The sequence below is a fragment of the Saccoglossus kowalevskii genome, chromosome 6 (assembly GCF_978046115.1).
Source record: "Saccoglossus kowalevskii chromosome 6, keSacKowa6.1, whole genome shotgun sequence".
NCBI lineage: Eukaryota > Metazoa > Hemichordata > Enteropneusta > Harrimaniidae > Saccoglossus > Saccoglossus kowalevskii.
Window position 1 is genome coordinate 35,704,113 of NC_140646.1, and position 21,435 is coordinate 35,725,547.

At 35.2% G+C, this 21,435-nt stretch overlaps 1 protein-coding gene across 1 annotated transcript in view; it reads right to left on the reverse strand.

The window, feature by feature from the left end:
- Positions 1–256: 256 nt before the first annotated feature.
- The window catches only part of LOC102803564 (granule associated Rac and RHOG effector protein 1-like), a 45,876-nt gene continuing 24,697 nt past the window's right edge, over positions 257–21,435 (reverse strand). Inside the window, exons 3-12 of the mRNA XM_085500458.1 lie at positions 18,553–18,726; positions 16,414–16,545; positions 15,549–15,872; positions 12,913–13,071; positions 7,683–7,894; positions 7,016–7,515; positions 6,103–6,580; positions 5,344–5,502; positions 5,128–5,197; positions 257–2,952 (exon numbers count right to left, since the gene is read on the reverse strand). Coding sequence (XP_085356584.1) covers positions 2,641–2,952; positions 5,128–5,197; positions 5,344–5,502; positions 6,103–6,580; positions 7,016–7,515; positions 7,683–7,894; positions 12,913–13,071; positions 15,549–15,872; positions 16,414–16,545; positions 18,553–18,726 — 2,520 coding nt within the window. The 3' untranslated portion in view covers positions 257–2,640. The remainder of the gene's footprint in view (positions 2,953–5,127; positions 5,198–5,343; positions 5,503–6,102; positions 6,581–7,015; positions 7,516–7,682; positions 7,895–12,912; positions 13,072–15,548; positions 15,873–16,413; positions 16,546–18,552; positions 18,727–21,435) is intronic.

Consider the following 21,435-nt stretch of genomic DNA (forward strand, 5'->3'; position numbering starts at 1 on the left):
GCTATGGTACGTTTTTTTTTACTGTTCTTAGTCGTGTGACTCATTTTTTTTAAAATTGTGAACACCACACTCTATGCCTTCTAAGTTTTCAATAACATATTCAACCTTTTGAGTGTAAAAAATAAATTTGGTTGCTCTAAGGCTTGAGCAAAGTAACATTGACAAATGAAAAGATGTAAGCAAACTGACCAGCTTTGGTGATAACTGGTACTCTGAAATTTTTGAATATTGCTAAAAAGTCACAAATTGAAACCAATTCATTTTACATTATAAATTTATTAGTGGCTTGCAATAAAATATTACAAATATTGGTGTTGTATGAATAGTTCATTTAAAGACTGTATAGCGCCCTCTAACATTGAGTAGAATTGTGTATTGAAGGCACCAATCAAAGATGTTGTACCAGACAACAAATTACTTTTTCAATTCACAATTTATTCCCTCCCCAAGGTCAGATGCTGTTCTTCAACTTTTCATGTCAGAGTTGAAAATTTGTCATTGTGTGGAGAGACCTGCGATGCAGCATCGTTGTCAAAGGTTGAGGGCGCCATATAACTTGGGGGAAAATCTGAAATTTCAACAAATATTTACCAGACCTAATAATGTGAACTACTGAAGGCTTTCCCCTCAAGGGTGATAATTAAGGGTTGAACCATTAATATTGTTCAGGGACTACATGGAGAGACCAGCATGTGTGTCTTGAAGCAAAAAATCAAATACAGCACAAACAACCTTATACCAAGCAACTCATTGATTCACTGAAATGCAGGAAGTCCTTCCTTAATTAAATAAATAAACAAATACAAGAAAGCCAGAATAAAAGGAAGTGCATGCTGTGAATATTAACTAGAGGAAGTCATTATGTTGTATTTATAAAATTAAATATTAATTTGAAGCAAAGTTTCTTATAAATAAATGACCAAGGTGTCGTCTGTCATCGATATCGAACAGAGTTCAATATTGAAAAGCGTTGACCCTACTATTCTGGGTGAGTGTACTGCTGGCTGAGATTTATACACTAACGAACTTTTGTTACAGTTTGCTTGTGTTCGACTGGGCCTGGTTGACACTAGGATAGCACATTAAGTTGCCATTATGATAGAAAGATGGTCACACAGCACTGTCATAGTCCCAAACTGGAATATGGTCTGTGTGACAAAAAGTGCTGTATGTCAGCACTGACAATTGCCAATTGTACATAGAAAAAAGTTGTTCAATGTCTGGAACTATTGCCTGGCACAAAAATATTATAAAACATGACTGATGTGTTTTTAAATGGTGGCAAACCCCCCCCCCCCCAAATGTCAAAAGTTTTATTTGTAACAGTATACATAAAAAATGGCACACGGAGTTCATTTCAATCTGAGCAATTATTGATATGTACATCCATAATGATATTTTGTGTAATAGTTTCAATGGAAAACTGCAATGGTAGCAATCTCAAAAACAACTGAACAGGTACTGTACACATCTGAGTTGAACCAAGCACATGTTTTAATCAAACTAAGTAAGCTGACAAGTTTGCAGTGCACCACCAGAGTCAACGATGGATGTGGCTAACACACTTTTGACATGGATTCTATTTCCTGTAAATGGTTACCCAAATTTAAATTTATGAACTAGATAGAATAGAACTCTTTTTGTCTGTTATTTGCAAAATTAAACCAAATATCAAGCGCTTTTGCGCATTTATAGTTGGTAGCATACATTTATAAGTTTAAGGGGCTGACCATTGAAAACTCTTGGGTGGGAGACAGTAAATTTTGAGATTTTCTCAAAATGCACCATGCCCCCCTGATTTCCTAGATCAACCTTCTATTGGAAGTATATCTTCAACATGAGAGCACTTCTTATACTTGAAATGAGTATATGTAATATTTATACATAGCTGGTAAGTGCGACTAATAATGAGCCATGCAAACTATCAACTAATCCCTGCAAGAGCTGTAAACCCAAAGAATTCAGTCTTTGAATTTAAATTTAGACGTTTAAAATTAGCAGTGTTTACGAAACGAGAATTAATTGACCATTTGTAGGAAGTGTTTATGATTCAATGTGGCAGTGTTCATGGTGCAATTAGGTGTGACGTAGGAACAACACTGAAAATGTTTAAATTGTATTTAGTTTATATGTATGGTTTATACATATATTTACTACAAACAGCGCCCTCTATATTTCGTAGAAAAACTACAAACTCAACTGGCTGTTTCTTAACATGCCCGGTACATATGTTTTTTATCTACATGCATGTGACACTGGCATTGAATTACACTGTAATCTCATTATAATAAACTCTTAGGAGGATTACAATTAGTTTGTTATAGTGAAATGTTCACTATGGAAAAGCATAATGCATTGAATTTGTTATAAAGGGGAATTTTGTGTTCATTATAATGAGGTTAGAGTGACAAAGATCGAAATACAAGACTTAATCTACTGGATTACGCGAGTCACTGGCATTCACTTTGATTACTTGTGGTTTCTTGTTGCCATGATTAATTACTACAGTGATCATCTAATAGCAGGACCCAGGCCATACAAATGATATTGCCACAAGCAGCCATGCATATTCAGGTAGAAATTTAAGTAAAATTCAATTTATTTTAATATAAAACATGGCATTGTCGCCATTTAGAAATGCTATGAGTGGAAGTTATGAACATTAAGAGAAAACTTTCTGTCAAGTTTTGGATGAGTTCTAACACTCTGCCCTGGGGAATTGAAGGAAACAGGCGGATTTGTGGCAGGAACATTAGATGGCGAGTCGGCAGTCGACCAGACTGAGGAACCTTGTGGTAAAGGATCGCCCCATTGTGATGCAATACTTGGATGCAAACCAAGATGATCCAGTGATAACATTCTGAAGTTTTGATTGTTGGTTGGCGGCGGTGGTTTACTGGGAGCTCGTTGCCATACTAACTTTGGTGGCCATGTTTTTGTTGTGTTACTTTCCTGCAACAAAACAGCATGAAATAAAATAAATGTGCCAAAGTTGTCAAACAGCAGATGTCAAATTTCATTAGATGCACAACTTCAATAGGTGATTTCCGGTTCAACTGCAAGATCCCACGAGTTGCGTGAAAGACATGCGCAGAATGTCTGTCACAAAAATTGAACGATTTGAATTTGAACTCAAATTTCTTTATTTCGTAGCTTACACCGAAAGGCTGATCTTTGACAGGGAAATATTGCATTTGAATACCCATACCTCATTGAAATTGACCATCATCAAATGTGTACAGCACAACATTAAGCATGGAAATAACCCCCTTTTGCGTTTGTTGAATCCCACGCAATGTTTGACGCCACTACGACGCTATGACTTTTGTTTGTCCTGTTTTTATGTTCAATTTCATGCATAATGTGGGGTCTTGCAGTGAACAGAAAATTTTCTACAAAAGTACCGGATTCTGCCGTAAATTCGCCCATCCGAAAAATCACCCTGGGCGGTTTCACGGCTGGTGGGCCCTTATTTGGGGTTCAAATTTTCAAAAAAATTATCATCAATTATTTTTAGGGGGCTTATATTTTCATTGAAAAATCCACCTACGCCGATTTTCAACGCCGGCAGTTGGACCACCCAAAACGAAAGAAACTAGATTTGTATTGCAGAAGCTAATCTAAGTTAAATTTTTATACATTTTTTTTCTTGCTGGATTAAAAAGTAGACAGCACATTTTTCTCCAAAAAAATCACATTAACGAACCTCGTGCGCCAAATACAATTGTTTTTTTTGTTTTTTTCATTTTATTAGTAACGAAAGTATATTCTACTCATAAATAAAATAAGTTTCAAATAACAACCGACGCAACTGCATTGCTTACTAGCAAATGATCGTGGTAACGCAATCTGGTCATGCTGCGTTTTACAATTGTTGATTACTACCTAGTAATGATTATAATAACGTGCAAAAAATAAATTTGTTGAATTGTTATAAAATGCAAATAAATTTCAGCTTATTTCATCGTAAGCGAATGATTTCGATCACATTTTCAACGCTCGATGCTGTAGAAATGAATATCCGCCATGTTTGACCTGAGATGGTGTTCTTTGACCTGACAGGTCAAATCAATAATTAACCAATGAAAACGATGGATGATGCCAACGTGTTCAAATTACCATAGATATGTTAATGTAATTGAACACAGCGCGAAAGAAATTTGCCGATGTTGTTGTACGATCTTTTGGCTTGGATTTCGATTGGATAGCGGCATGACTTGTTTTTAAATAAAAAAATTAGTTGTTTTCAAAAGATAAACTGAGCATTTAAAGAATAATTTAACATTATTTACAGCGATAACAGCTCATTGTCGAAACAAAGCTAACCCTTTCACGCTAGTCGTAATGAACAACAATACAATGTACTCTTGAATAGGCGTCGATGACTACGGCGAAACTTTTAGGCATCAGAAAAGATTAAAATTAACACCTTAAAAAACCGCCCTGGGCGGTTTCTTGGTCCCATTTTATTTTTTTAAAAACCCGAACTGCCGTTTAACGGCCCTGGGCGAATTTACGGCAGAATCCGGTATATTGAAAACCATCAATTGAATTAATTGTATACCAAATCATTTAAGTATTACTTCCTTTGGCCATACACATATATACAGTATTTCTTATAAATTCAGCTTGCATCTACTCTTTTGAACAAAGCTAAACTACAGTGATATTGACGATTTGCTTGGAGCGCCCCCATATGGTGAGAAGAAGAAATTAGAAGTACCAGATAAAATAAGTTTTAACTAAATCTGCTAAATAGTGTAGGAGATATTGACAATCAATTAAATATGTAAATGTGTTCATTATTACTGCATGCTATCACCAGAACATGTAAATATTTCTTGCAGCAATACAAAGTTTAGGAAACTCAACTTCTACATATTGCAGTACATTCCTCATAATGATAAAACAATTTAGATGATATTGAGAAAAAACTAATTCAATATATACAAACATTAATTTAAGAATAAAACTGCAATATCAGCAATTCTCCAGACAAATATAATACCGGTACATGTAATATGTACATGTATCATAAAAAATAGTTTGTGCGATATCAGTGGGGCAGACAGATGCACAGACACTGGGACATGACATTCACATACAGGAATTTTGAATTAAATTTACCATCATGACATCCAGATATTTTTTGTGTTGATTGTCTTCGTTATCATGCTCCCCACCGCTGCTATGGCGTCTGTTGGGAGAACACACAATTGTAACTATATGATGTATTCAGTATTTCTCAGGCAGCAGCACTGTCAGTTCTGTGTCTATCAAATTACCTTCAGGCAAAAGAAACCACTAAACCAGAACCTGTTAGTTTTGTGTCTATAATCTTACCTTCTGTTGAGAGAAGCCACCAAGTCAGGAGCAGTCAGTCCTAGTCCCATATTAAATACATTTTCACCATTGTTAGATGAAGAGTCATCACTAGAACTACCTGAATCTTGACCACCAGTCCAACTCATACTTAATGGATCGTTGTTGTTGTTGCTGTTGCTATAGTAAGAACAGCAATTCATGATGTGGTCATTAATTCAATCACTTATCTTTTGAGATTTGTCATTCATTGTAAATTATACTATATGGCGCAAACTGAGAGCATGCTGTATCTCATTGAACCAAAGTCAAGATCCTTAGCTCAACCGATCACTGGTAGCATAGTGGTTGTTGCATCAGACTCATGATCGGTAGACCCAAGTTCAAATCCTACCTCAGGCTGAACATCAAAGGGTCGAGAGATGGCCACACAGCCCTGTCATGTGTGTAGTTCCAAAACATGAATATGGCTTCTGTGGCAAAAATGCACTATATGTCAGCACTTGCAACTTTCACATACAAAAACGTCAGGAGAGACAACAGTGACATTCAATGTCCAGAACTGTCGCCGGGCACAAAAACATTTTTAAAAAAAATCCTTAGCTTTCAAGAATAAGTCTAAAATAGCATTTGAGGTTATTGTCTTGAAATACATATTTGAAAGAGACACCTACAAATACAATATTAAATCAATCAGACTGGTAGTAAAAGTGATAACTTTAATTGTACTGTCTGACTCTGCCACATACTATCATAGGACAATATTTAAACAAGACTTACTGGTCAGTTGTATTTTCATTGATAGGCCAACTTCTGTTTAGTCTTGATTCTGGCACTAGCCAAGACGGAGTATTAACATCTGACATATTGCCATGGTAACCACTATGACTTCTTCGTCCAGGGATGTTTGTAGCTAAGTATTTGGCAAATTCAGGATCATAACCGTGCGATCCGGGCAGGGTTTGCGATTCATGGAATGGTCCCCTGGATCCGTTGCTATCCATGGACCATGACACTGATGACTCTGTATTTCTATCTATTGTTTCACCCTCATTATAGCATGGATTAAAGTTATCGTACTGAGTATTATCTACAGTCTTCCATGGACTGATATGCTTACTGACTTCAAGTGGTTGCTGTGGTTTGGCAGGGCCTCCTGACAGTAGGTTAATAACATCATCCAGCTGTTCTTCTGAGGCCTTCCATGTGATATCACATTGGATATTTTCACTCATTCTTGCTTGAAGTTCCTCAGTGCCTGCGATAAATGTTGATAAATTAGGATTAGAAGCAGAACAAGGCACCAAATATGAAAGTTTGGCAGTCTATGAAGGTACATTTGTATAGCTAGAAAAGCCAACATGAGATAGTAGAAAATCAATAAGATAGTTCTGTTAAATATCTATTTTGTGTTCACAGAAAGTTGATCCAAATCTTTCATCAAATTCTACCGGTACATGTATATCAAAGCAATAGCATACCAGGTCAAAATTATATTTATTACAAAAAAATATTCTGAAAACAATTGTACCAGCATTTTGTAGGGAAAAAAATCTGACAGTTGGCATTCTTTTCAGCAGCAATAAATAACTAAATTAATGTCTTTTATTTAAATTGTAGCTACCTCGATCATGTGACTAATAACAGATATCTGGTGAGATGCAATAACAGACATAATTTGTACTGGAAATACCTGGTTTACTTTCACGGCTCCAGTCGGGTAGTTTCTCCTCATCAGGACTAGTGTCAGTTGTTATGGTAACAGTGGGGTTACCAATGGATACAATTTGTTGCATGGGTTTTCTCTGCCACACTTTAGCATAATTTGCATCACCTGCTGGGCTAAAAGATACATTATCACAGTCCACTGATTGGTTGACTTCATCAGAATCTCTATTTTGATTGGTTGGCACAGAAAATACACTTTTAGTATGAAAACCACTTTTGGATGTTGGGCTGGTGGCAGGAGAAGACTTTCTTGCAAACTTTGATGTTAACTTTGTAAAGGTTTTACGTAAACCACTTGTGGGTGATTCTGAAGTGCTCTGTAGCTGGCCGGCAGCCTGAGCGGAGTAACTGCTTGTAATACTTGGTGGCAAAGTTAGTGGTCTGCCCATTGTATCAAATGTTCTGTTTGAAGTATCCACAGAATTCTTGCATAGTTTGATGTGGATTGTTGGTAGACATTGGCACCTGTAAAACAAAAAAGACACAATCACTACAAGCCCCATATCCAAATCCAGTTTGCCAAAATATTGACTTGTCTTTGTAATACCAAACCTCTCCAATATTATGACATGAAACACCCCTAACTCTGACACACCCCTGGCCTAACCAAAATCATGATATAAAACACTGACCTTCCCTCGTTCCAATCTAATAAATCAATCTTGACAGTGTAAGTAGCTTCAATGACAGCCAGTTTATTATGTGGATGGTATCCAGATTCTGCAATGAGTTCATCTATCAGCCACCATATGGTAGGCACTTCAATTATCAATGTCGTACCATCAGCAGAGACCTGCGCATACTGTTGAAGATCTCCTTCTCCTGGTGCTTTAAAAACTGACACCTGTATCATAAATGCTTTATTATTACACAACTAACACTAAAAATAATAGAATTTGTTGTTCCATAAGAAGTATCTGTACTGCAATTTGACTAGTTCAATGTGATACACTGTAATGTTTGTAAGGTGTGTCCATACTTACCAGATTAGATCTAGCATAGAGTATCTGCACTGCAATTTGACTAGTTCTATGTGATACACTGGGATGTTGGCAAGGTGTGTCCATACTTTCCAGATTAGATCTAGCATAGAGTATCTGTACTGCAATTTGACAAGTTCTATGTCATACACTGGGATGTTGGTAAGGTGTGTCCATACTTACCAGATTAGATCTAGCATAGAGTATCTGTACTGCAATTTGACTAGTTCTATGTGATACACTGGGATGTTGGTAAGGTGTGTCCATACTTACCAGATTAGATCTAGCATAGAGTATCTGTACTGCAATTTGACTAGTTCTATGTGATACACTGGGATGTTGGTAAGGTGTGTCCATACTTATCAGATTAGATACAGCACAGAGTATCTGTACTGCAATTTGAATAGTTCTATGTGATACACTGGGATGTTGGTAAGGTGTGTCCATACTTACCAGATTAGATCTAGCATAGAGTATCTGTACTGCAATTTGACTAGTTCTATGTGATACACTGGGATGTTGGTAAGGTGTGTTTGTACTTACCAGATTAGATCTAGCATAGAGTATCTGCACTGCAATTTGACTAGTTCTATGTGATACACTGGGATGTTGGTAAAGTGTGTCCAAACTCACCAGATTAGATCTAGCATAGAGTATCTGTACTGCAATTTGACTAGTTCTATGTGATACACTGGGATGTTGGTAAGGTGTGTTTGTACTCACCAGATTAGATCTAGCATAGAGTATCTGTACTGCAATTTGACTAGTTCTATGTGATACACTGGGATGTTGGTAAGGTGTGTTTGTACTTACCAAATTAGATCTAGCATAGAGTATCTGTACTGCAATTTGAGGTATGTAAATCTGTCGAAATGGACATAGTGCGAGTGGTTAGTGCTAGTAGCACTAATCCGAAAAACTACTAGATCTAGTGCTAAAATGGCACTAGATCTAGTGCTAAAATGGCACTAGATCTAGTGCAAAAACGGCACTAGATCTAGTGCTAAAATGTACATAGTGCGAGTGGCATTGATATTGCGTTGTCAACGACGTCAAGACATCCCGTGATTCTCTGAAAATAAATTAATATTTACGTAAAATTGTTGTATCTTTCATTCATTGGAAATGTGCTACAGTGGGAAAATTGAGAATGTCATTGTCCACGTTTGTCGTAATACTAATAGACCTTTGGAACAACGCGATCGGCCGGGAAACTAGCTGAAACAGTGAAACTGCAGGTCGAACTGCGCAATTTTTACAAATTGTGAATAGATATACTGTATGAAATGGTATTGTGGGGAAGTCCCGGGTCCCAGTAAAGCTTGGTGTGTTGTGCGTGTACTGCGATTTTCACGCAATCCTGTTGTTACATTGTATCGTGGAGGAACTAACGGAATATGATGTAACCTCGCCGATTTTTTAATTTTTTAACGTGATCATATTATGTATGTCTAGACACTTTCTCTGCAATAATATTTTTTAGAAGCCCTTAGGATTTTTTGTTGTAGACTCTCGAAATCTTGTTCTTGTTACAGTTGCTAATAATTAAAACATGTGAAGTAACAAGTTCATCTGTTGAATTTCCGGTTGTGAAATACGTATTTTAACCCTCACAGCTAAACAAACCCAGTGTATGGTCGCGTTAAAAAAAAAATGGGACCAAGAAATCGTCCAGGGTGATTTTTCGGCAGTTTTTAAATTTATTTTTTAAAATATTTTGTCGTAATTTATCGGACATTTCAATCGTTCCTGACGCCTAAATCAGTCTATTTAAGTTTTTATTCAAGAGCGTGTTTATTTTGACTAGCGTAAGCTCCGTTTGGACAAAGAGCTGTTATCACTGTAAACAATGTGAAATTATTCTTCTTATGCTAAGTTCATCTTTGAAAACAACTATTTTTTTATTTTAAAAAAAATCATGCCATTTTCCCATCAAAATCCAAGCCAAAAGAGCGTACTACAACATCGTCAAATCTCTTCCGCGTTGCGTTCAATAACATTAACATATTTAAATGAGCTAAGGTGATTTGAACGCGTTGGCATCGTCCAGCATTTTGATTGGTTAATTTGCGATTTGACCTATTAGCTCAACTCATGCAAGAGAAGCGCATGGCGGATACCCTACCGCATCGACCGTTTATATCATTTGCTTTACGATGAAACTAAGTTGAATTTTATTTGAATTTCATAAAAATTATCGATTTTTTTTTTTTTTGCGTTATTATAATCACTACTGACTAATAATCAACGTTTGTGAAACGTAGCATGTCCGGATTGAGCATCTGTGATCGCTTGCCGGGATTGTTAATGCAGTTGTGTTCGTTTTTATTAGAAACGTCGTTTAAAATATACTTTTGTTACCAATAAAATAAAAACAAATGTATTTGAAAAATGACACTGGGCGACACTTTAATGACATTTCAGGTGGTCTACTTTTTAATTCAGCAATAATTATTAATTATTGTTAATTCTGCAATAGTTTCTTTCGTCTTGGGTGGCCCAACTCACGGCGTAGAAAGTCTGTGTAGTTGGATACAATGAAAATGTCCCCCCAAAATATTTGATAATTATTTTTTTAAATTTTGAACCCCAAATAAGCGCACATCAGCCGTGAAATCCCCAGGGCGATTTTTCGGATGGGCGAATTTACGGCAGAATCCGGTATTATATAAAGAAAGTATTATTATGGACATCTCACGCATATTGCCAATGTTTTATACTGTTTGCAGTTTGCATATGAAAGTGGTTGTTGATGCCCCTCCTATTATTCGACGTTGTTGACAATGCGATAACAATGCCACTCGCACTGTGCACATTTTAGCGCTAGATCTAGTGTCATTTTAGCACTAGATCTAGTACTTTTTCGGATTAGTGCTACTAGCACTAACCACTCGCACTACGCCCATTTCGACACATTTACATACATGGCAATTTGACTAGTTCTATGTGATACACTGGGATGTTGGTAAGGTGTGTTTGTACTTACCAGATTAGATCTAGCATAGAGTATCTGTACTGCAATTTGACTAGTTCTATGTGATACACTGGGATGTTGGTAAGGTGTGTCCATACTTACCAGATTAGATCTAGCATAGAGTATCTGTACTGCAATTAATTTGACTAGTTCTATGTGATACACTGGGATGTTGGTAAGTGTGTCCATACTCACCAGATTAGATCTAGCATAGAGTATGTGTACTGCAATTTGACTAGTTCTATGTGATACACTGGGATGTTGGTAAGGTGTGTCCATACTTACCAGATTAGATCTAGCATAGAGTATCTGTACTGCAATTTGACTAGTTCTATGTGATACACTGGGATGTTGGTAAGGTGTGTTTGTACTTACCAGATTAGATCTAGCATAGAGTATCTGCACTGCAATAATGACTAGTTCTATGTGATACACTGGGATGTTGGTAAGGTGTGTCCATACTTACCAGATTAGATCTAGCATAGAGTATCTGTACTGCAATTTGACTAGTTCTATGTGATACACTGGGATGTTGGTAAGGTGTGTCCATACTTACCAGATTAGATACAGCACAGAGTATCTGTACTGCAATTTGAATAGTTCTATGTGATACACTGGGATGTTGGTAAGGTGTGTCCATACTTACCAGATTAGATCTAGCATAGAGTACCTGTACTGCAATTTGACTAGTTCTATGTGATACACTGGGATGTTGGTAAGGTGTGTTTGTACTTACCAGATTAGATCTAGCATAGAGTATCTGCACTGCAATTTGACTAGTTCTATGTGATACACTGGGATGTTGGTAAAGTGTGTCCAAACTCACCAGATTAGATCTAGCATAGAGTATCTGTACTGCAATTTGACTAGTTCTATGTGATACACTGGGATGTTGGTAAGGTGTGTTTGTACTCACCAGATTAGATCTAGCATAGAGTATCTGTACTGCAATTTGACTAGTTCTATGTGATACACTGGGATGTTGGTAAGGTGTGTTTGTACTTACCAAATTAGATCTAGCATAGAGTATCTGTACTGCAATTTGACTAGTTCTATGTGATACACTGGGATGTTGGTAAGGTGTGTTTGTACTTACCAGATTAGATCTAGCATAGAGTATCTGTACTGCAATTTGACTAGTTCTATGTGATACACTGGGATGTTGGTAAGGTGTGTTTGTACTTACCAGATTAGATCTAGCATAGAGTATCTGTACTGCAATTTGACTAGTTCTATGTGATACACTGGGATGTTGGTAAGGATTGTGTTTGTACTTACCAGATTAGATCTAGCATAGAGTATCTGCACTGCAATTTGACTAGTTCTATGTGATACACTGGGATGTTGGTAAGGTGTGTTTGTACTTACCAGATTAGATCTAGCATAGAGTATCTGCACTACAATTTGACTAGTTCTATGTGATACACTGGAATGTTGGTAAGGTGTGTTTGTACTCACCAGATTAGATCTAGCGTAAAGTATCTGTACTGCAATTTGACTAGTTCTATGTGATACACTGGGATGTTGGTAAGGTGTGTTTGTACTTACCAGATTAGATCTAGCATAGAGTATCTGTACTGCAATTTGACTAGTTCTATGTGATACACTGGGATGTTGGTAAGGTGTGTTTGTACTTACCAGATTAGATCTAGCATAGAGTATCTGCACTGCAATTTGACTAGTTCTATGTGATACACTGGGATGTTGGTAAAGTGTGTCCAAACTCACCAGATTAGATCTAGCATAGAGTATCTGTACTGCAATTTGACTAGTTCTATGTGATACACTGGGATGTTGGTAAGGTGTGTTTGTACTTACCAGATTAGATCTAGCGTAAAGTATCTGTACTGCAATTTGACTAGTTCTATGTGATACACTGGGATGTTGGTAAGGTGTGTTTGTACTCACCAGATTAGATCTAGCGTAAAGTATCTGTACTGCAATTTGACTAGTTCTATGTGATACACTGGGACATGCTTCACTAAGGACACACAGTGCAATCTCTTCTATAGGCAGGTCTAATGCAGCTTGTTCTGAAATTTCCCTGACCAGTGCACAAATGGTATCCTATAAAATAAAAACAAACAAGAGACTTCAATAATATTGTGTGATGATACCAATAAAGGTCCTGTATGATTTTTTCATGTTTGCCTTAATTTTTCAAATTGTGTATTTTTCAAAAAGAAAAACTCACAAATTAGAATTTTATAATCAATTAACATTGTTACAATGGTGTTTCCATAGAAATCATTATGCATGAAGTAGCTCACTAGAGATGCTGAGAATATACTTGTTTACAAAAACCTAGTTGGACCTCACTTCCACAATAATAGTATTTGTGCTAACTAAACACTTCATTTTGATACATGCAACCACAGTCCCTCTATCCCCGGTCTGGAAACGGCTATTGTCTAAGGTGTGAATTACCCACTGTGGTCGGACTGCGCTAGGTATGTCTTTCCGTGAAGCATAGCCTTTTGATAGCGGAGCATTCTATTGAAACAAGTGATTCACTGTTCCCTTCATATTCTAGTTTTTACAACCGAAAAAACCCCATATATTTTGATACTTTATATAGATTTAGCTCAACTCAATTCTTTAGCCCGAAAGTCTTTCTATAGTGGCATATTGACATTATTTTTCGTGAATATCGCACTTAAATTTGAGGTACTCTGTCAGGGATCGCAACTTGGAACACTTCTAACAAACTTGACCGGTTGGCCCCTTCTATTCGTCATGTGTTTTTGAAAGATCAATGTTTTTTCGTTTATTGAATAGCTTAACTAGTTTTAGTTGGTGGATCTGTTCATTGTGCTGGTTTTATTATATTATATACAGTATACGTATCATATTTAGGCATCATTTAGGCATGATTTCTATTCAAATTTTCATGTCATTATTTTTGTTTCCAAGCATATATTTGGGATGTAGTTTACAAAACTGGTGACATCATGTCTCTAAGAATAACATACTGCAGTATCATTTTTTCAGCACTGCCAGAAATTAAGTAGGCAGACTTTTTTTTTTGCCCAGATGAGAATTTATTTACGGGCGCCATTTTGTTTTAGATTTACTGAACTTATGCGACGCATTGTCAGCGGGTTGGCCCCTTTTATAGTAAGAAAACTGCGTTGAACCATAATATTTTCTTTCAATGTGAATAGATATGTACATTTACCTTTTGGTGATGTGGTTATTCTTTTCTCGGATGTTCGTATTTTGATAAAACACGGTAATATGTTCTGTTCTGTTTGCAGTTTGTGATTGCAGTGCTTAAGTTAGTGTACGCTCAGCATCGTGGCTAATTGTCCACAAGGTGTGAACGGTTTATTTGCCCGCAACCAGCCCTGGGACAATAGACTGCGAAGTGTTTCCAGACCGAGGATAGAGGGACTGTGATGCAACTGAGAATCAGGACACAATTTCAAAATCAACATACATGTAGTAATTTGCCTAAATATGTCTCATATTACTAACTTAGACAAATACTATAGATAATAAGTTGAAATTATTGATGAAAAGCATTGACAATACATAGTCCCAGGTCAGTATTTAATGTGAAATTCCATCACTAGCATCGAACCAGGAGTCTGAGTGTGGGTGGTACATTAAGCAAATTTGGTTGAATCACTAAAAAAATGTAAGTGCAAATAAGTGTAAGTATGTAGAATCTTGCAAGCCATTTCAGATGATCCTGATACAACAGCCTCTACAGCTGGGAGAAATGTTTCTGAACATATTTACATACTGCAATTTCAGGATTTTAGACAAAATGGCCATCAATTTTGGAATCCAAAAATAAGACAACCTACAGTATTACCTTCGATTATAGTACTTGTCTGCAAACTTTCAACTGAATCAGGCAATATAGTAGTGAGGAATCAACATGAGCATGAATGACATAAAAATGGCCATCAGCTGGCAATTTTTATTCAAATCTTGAAAGAAATTTGACATGCACCTGTAACCTAATATGTATGATTATGAAACAAAGATTGAATGAAATTGTCCCGTTTGAGGAATGGTCCAGAACAAGTTTAAGTATCAGAACTTAGCAATTTTGAAGACCAAAATGGACGTCTATCAGCCATACTTAACTTGATCGACTGGAAAAGAAAAACAATGAGCATATTTGCAAGTCATCATGAATGGTCTACGTGTTATGTTTGAAACTGGTCGGTCAAAGCATGTCAGAGAAATCATCTTAGATTAATAAACCAAAATTAATATTTTTTTATTTCAGACATCTCCCAAAACAGGGACTAAAAATGATACTCATTTGAAAAATAGTATAACTTTATGAAAAGACAGTTAGGGAGTTAAGTTACACCTGCACTGCACTGTATGTATGCCATTGCTAGGAAGTGACAGCAAAGTCAACTTTAATTTGCATAATTTGTTCTTTATTAATTAATAAATTATCAAAACAGAAATGAATAGAAACTTGTTCATTTGGGAAATTGTGGCTCACAACTCAATTTATCGTAATTTTTTGCAATTTCTATTGCTACAATGTCAATTGACCCTGACCAATTCCTACTTACCAACTTGGTGTTAAAGTTTTCTTCATTCATTGACTTGTTTGTACACATCTTTTTGAATGTCTCATCAACATGCATAGCTATGTAACAGACTTCTTTCTGAACTAATTCTTTCCATTCTTCCTGAGAAACTGTACGTGATTGGCTCTGATAAAGTTTACGAAGGATCTGCTGAGTCAAAGGATTTGATTGGCTACCAATTGCCTGGATTTCATTGTCATTGCAGCAACCTTTGAGCACCAGAGAAAGGCATTGTGGGTAATGAAGAAAACCACCAACCAGGGTGTGTTCATAACTGGGTAGCCTTGACAACTCATATCCATATCTCTGTTGGAAACAAATTACAAGTTAATGTAATCAGGAATGAATAAAATAAGTTTTTGTGTCATTCAACTAAGATGCAATAATAACAAGACGTAGTCAGAAACATACAACTGTAAAAAACTTTATTTTCACTTGGAATTAAATTTCGCTATTTTCACTGAAGGGATAACTTAGTGAAAATAAAATCCAGCGAATATATCTTTTTTTCCTATATTTTACATTCAACTCATCAAAATTAAGTGGAAAGAATTCATTACAAAACACTCAAAAAGTCTTTTCAGCAAAAATTAATTCCAGGTAAAATAAAGTATTTTACAGTAGTCATGAAATGTTATAGATCAATGCCACAAATATGTAAATCATTTTCAGACTTGCTTAAATAAAAATGAATAGATAACATGATTTTAAATATATATATATCACAAAACTCTTTGTGATGAGTACAAAATGTACACAGGTTACTACATCCCACAATGGACACAATAGTAATGATTATATCAAATATGACAACAATTATTGCTGATATAATTATATATTTCCTGACCTGCAAAGATGCCTCATATTTCAATCTTATGTCAATAACAATTTGTTCCGGTTGGAGGTCTTCTTGGTTGACAAGCAATAGTTGTATTTCATCACTGGTCAGACTGCCACCGAGTCTCAATTTACCTGTACTCTGTAATAATAACAACACAAATGTCATTGTCAATTCATCACTGGTCAGACTGCCACCGAGTCTCAATTTACCCGTACTCTGTAATAATAACAACACAAATGCCATTGTCAATTCATCACTGGTCAGACTGATACTGAGTCTCAATTTACCCGTACTCTGAAATAATAACAACACAAATGTCATTGTGACATAGTGCCCATTCATTTGTAAAAAGGAGTGGATGTGTACACATGAGACATGATAAACAAGTCATTGAAAATGACACAGTCCCTGTTAAATTTTGGAAAGTTCTCAATTGCTCGTCATATTAAAGCGGAGGGGTTGTCGCGAGTGTGTCCTTGAAACTCCAAGTGCCGTATACAACAGATTGTTTATTTACATCAAAACACGAGTTCCTTGTAGTAGTAATATGGCCACAAATAAAAACAGCCATTATTTGGTCATCTTTGATCTGATTACGAAACACACTGATATGTATGATATATGTGTACATAACTTGTGGAAATATAGCAGTAAGGCCAAAAAGTCAGATGGCTGTCAATCGGCCATCCTTTACCAGATTTTGAAACAAATAGTCATGGACATGTATCCTAACATGTATAATCTATGTACTAAATTTGAATGAAAACTGACAAACCATGTCCAAAATACAACATTTTCAAAAAACAAGATGGCTGCCAGTCGGTCATTTTGAATCGAATCGCTAAACTACTGCATGTGCATATATCCCACATAAAGTACTAGGCACATGCAAAGAATGAACGGAATCGGTCCAAGGGATTCTGAGATATGACTCTGGACAAACGCACGGACGCACAGATGCACGGACGGAGACCGAATTATAAGTCCTTGTTTTCGGACTTCGTCCGAACGGGGACTAACAAGTAATGGCATTACATAGTTTCTGTGATTTCTAAAGTTTTAGAAATATATAAAATTTTAACATGAACAGACATGCATGCGTTGTTCAAGCAAGATATGTGATGTATTTGTGTAGTTTGAATGTGATTGGACCAGATATGTCTGAGATACAGGTGCATCCACACACACACACACACACACACACACAGGTCAAAACACAAGTCCCCGTTTTCGGACTGTGTTCAAACGAAAACTAGCAAGGTGCATCAGACAAACATCTTTAAAACAGAATTAGTAAAAACAAAATGGCAATCAGTCAGCCATAAAAAACAAATTGACAAGGTAAAGTCAAGTATGAACAAAATTTGTTGTTGCACAACCAAAATCCAGTTCCAAAAATGCTTTATTTTAATGATTTTATAAATTTTATACTAGATTATAAAATAATTGCATATGCATAGGAGAAACATGATATAGGATACATGTGTGAATTCTGAACATGATCAGTTATGGCATGTTGGAGAGATACTGGTGCAGATGTATTCATGCACTATGAAGGGATTCCATTAAAAAAAATATATTCCCATCATTTAAATTTAGTATCTATATATTGACTAAAAATAAAACACATATTAAATAAACAATGCGTATTTTACTGTATATATGATAGAAAGCATACGGCTTTACTCTCAGAATTGGGCATATGCTATCTGGCATAAAAATTATGCACAATACAGGGATGGAACTCATAAAAATACATATAATTCATCACCATAAAACTACTAAATGTACTTTTCACAAAATGAGAAAACATATGGGATATCCCTGTATATGAAATGACAGTTATTTTATGTTTTATTGTAGGCATTGCAGACTTTAAAATATAAAGAAGAAACATCTTACTTCAAACAATTATTCAAAAGAAAATATTGTCAACTCATCTTGAAAATGAGGTCACAATTTTGAATTTCGAACATCGGATATCAGGGGTAGGATATCAAAATTATTAAACGGGCTGTATCACATGAAACAAACACTGTCTCTCATAAAATTAAATCTGCTTATAGTAATTTACATTAATAATGAAATAAAAACAGGAGACTCCGATGTTATCAAGCATTTATGTCACCATGTACTTATACTAACCTGAGATGCAGCTAGCCAGGAATGACATGCTTCTTTCATGGTTGGATCATCTTCATAATCATGTATAATATCTATGATATCGTTATACTGACTCAGTGGACACATCAACTCTACAGCTGTACTGTAAAACTGAATCTGTGTCTGCATCATGGATAAGAAACACTTTGCAAGCACCTGGATAGACAATAAACAAGAAGCACATTTTACTACCATAACATTTGACTCCATTTTTATTGTACAAAAGCAAAACATAACACATAACTCTAATAATCCCATTTGTGTTTACTCTATTAGTAGTGCATTCTTTTACGTAAATTACATGAGGAAACTCACTAACTAATAATAATAATAAACAAAGCATAAATAAAAGACTTTTTTACTGTGTTCTTACTAGAAGCTGTGCCTAGTAATAACGAAGATACAGATTTAATAATCTACCCACAGATAGGAAATGCACTGGGGGGGGAGGTAAGTTAAAATTTATTTACTAGCACTAGATTATTAATTATTATTCACAACATAAAGAGCAAATACATTAAAAGAGGGAATTGGTGGTGAAAACGTTAAGCTATCATCTTTAATAGTAGAATGCATTTGCATTTTCAACTTTATTCAAAGTATCAGGATTTGCTCGACACAACCTGCCAAAATTTGCACCATGTGACTATTTCCGCAGTTATACTTTAAATTGAACATTTGCTCAATAAATTATGGTCCGATACATAAATATTTAGTGACTATTTTATGATTATAAAATGGTGGATTTGATGACATACTCAGACAAAAGTATCACATGACACTGAAAACAGTAATGGCCAACATTGTAGGGTTAAATCAACTCAGTTATTTATGAGTAATATTGCACAGTAGTATCCATACTAAGATTAGAAATAAGTTATCTATGAAGTACATTTATAAAGCAGTTAATGGCATGTACTCTGGTATAATGAAAGCATAACATTTCTAACAAGCATTGACGATTCACAGTTGCCGTTCTATATTTAACACCAATTTCCATCACCAGCAGTGACCAAGATGTGTGGGTGTACATTTGGTTGAAAAGTGATGTTACGTGATCAATCATTGCTGGCAATGTACTGAAATGGGCTGAGCAAATACAAATGTAATGTGTAACCCAAATCCAGTACGTAGAATCACTGTACCGGTACTATGAGATTAAACAAAATCATAAAAGCCAGAGAAATAGTTAAAATGATGTGCATCTGTAACACAGTATGTATAATCCTGATACCAAAAAACAAACATGGTCTTGGGGAGTGAGGTCCGATTTTCAGCTTATGTAATAATTCAAGTTTTTGAGTTTATGTATAATTTAAGAAGCATCACTAGTCAGAATGTTTATATATATATATTTTTTTTTATTATTATTTTTTTCAATTTTAGCGCTTCCATTTTGTTACTTCCTCAGTTTTTTTTCTTTATTGTAATTTTCTTTTTCTGAGTCAATATCCAAATAAGGATACGATTATGCAATAAAGATTATTAATATTATTATTATTATTACAAATATACAAACCCTAATATTTTAAGTTGTTTTGTATAATAATAAAGATAATTTATTGCATCCTTAGAAATACAGTGTTTCCATCAGTTTATAGCAACAAAAGTAAGATATTAAAAAAAACAAAATAACAAAATAACTATAGCAAATAATAAATGATAGATTTTAGTGTTTTGTTAAGTATCTTTCTCGTTTCTCATTAAGAACGAGCTGTGTATAAATTCTCCAACAAGTTTGATTACATTTGTGTTAGAATTTTTCATTAAAGTATGTAAATTTCTGTTGGTCAGTTTTTGTTTCATCAGGAAACTGTATATTTGAGAATATATCCATTCGCAGTGTGTTATATTTTGGGCATTTGATGAGGAGATGCATTTCATCTTCTATGTCTGCTAAAGTACATTGTTTACAAATCCTGTTTTCCAAAGAAATTTTAGGTTGGGTATGTCTACCCTTTTCTATTGCTAGGCTGTGATTACTTGTTCGGAATCTAGAGACAGAAATTCTATGTTTTAGATTCAGTATAATTAAGTAACTTTCAAAGTTGTAGTTTGTTTTAAATTGAGTATATGTTCTCAACTTAGGTTTATCCATAATTGTCTCCTTCCAGAATTCAATATATTTTTGTTTAATATTGTTTCCTATTCTCTTTATATTTTGTTTTGTTGCATTCAATTTGTCATTGATATTCTTTATATCTAATGTGTTATCTTCCTTATTTAACTCTTTGTAAATTGACATAATCCATGGGAGTTTGCAGTTTATCTGTTCATGGTATGCCTGTTTTGTTAAATTACATTCTGGAAGTTCTTTGATCCGTGCCAAATACTTTATAAGATTTATTTTGATGTCTACTAGTAATGGTAGTTCACCTATTTCTGCTCTACAAGCTAGATTTGATGAAAATTTATTCAATCCAAGCATTCTTTTACTAAATTTCAGATGGGTTTTCTCGATTGGTGTAATGTCCCATTTATTATTTTCTTGAATTTCGAAGCCCCATACATCTGATCCATATAATAGTATTGGTCTTATACATGTTTTGAATAGGTGTAACATTGTTTTGCAGTCAGTTTCTTTTGGCACAGAAGTCATCATTGCATATAAAGCTCTTGTGGCTTTGTCTGCCAAATTATTTCTTGTGTCGCTGAATTTACCATTCGACTGTAATGATACCCCAAGGTAGTTGTATGAAAATACACAACTAATATTTTGACCTTGATATGTAAATTTTTCAGTATTTCTCAAGTATCCTCTTTTAAATATTACAATTTTACTTTTTGACATATTCACTTGGAGTTTCCAATTTTGGCAATATTTCTCCAAATTATTGATTGATCTCTGTAGACCTTTATTTGTTT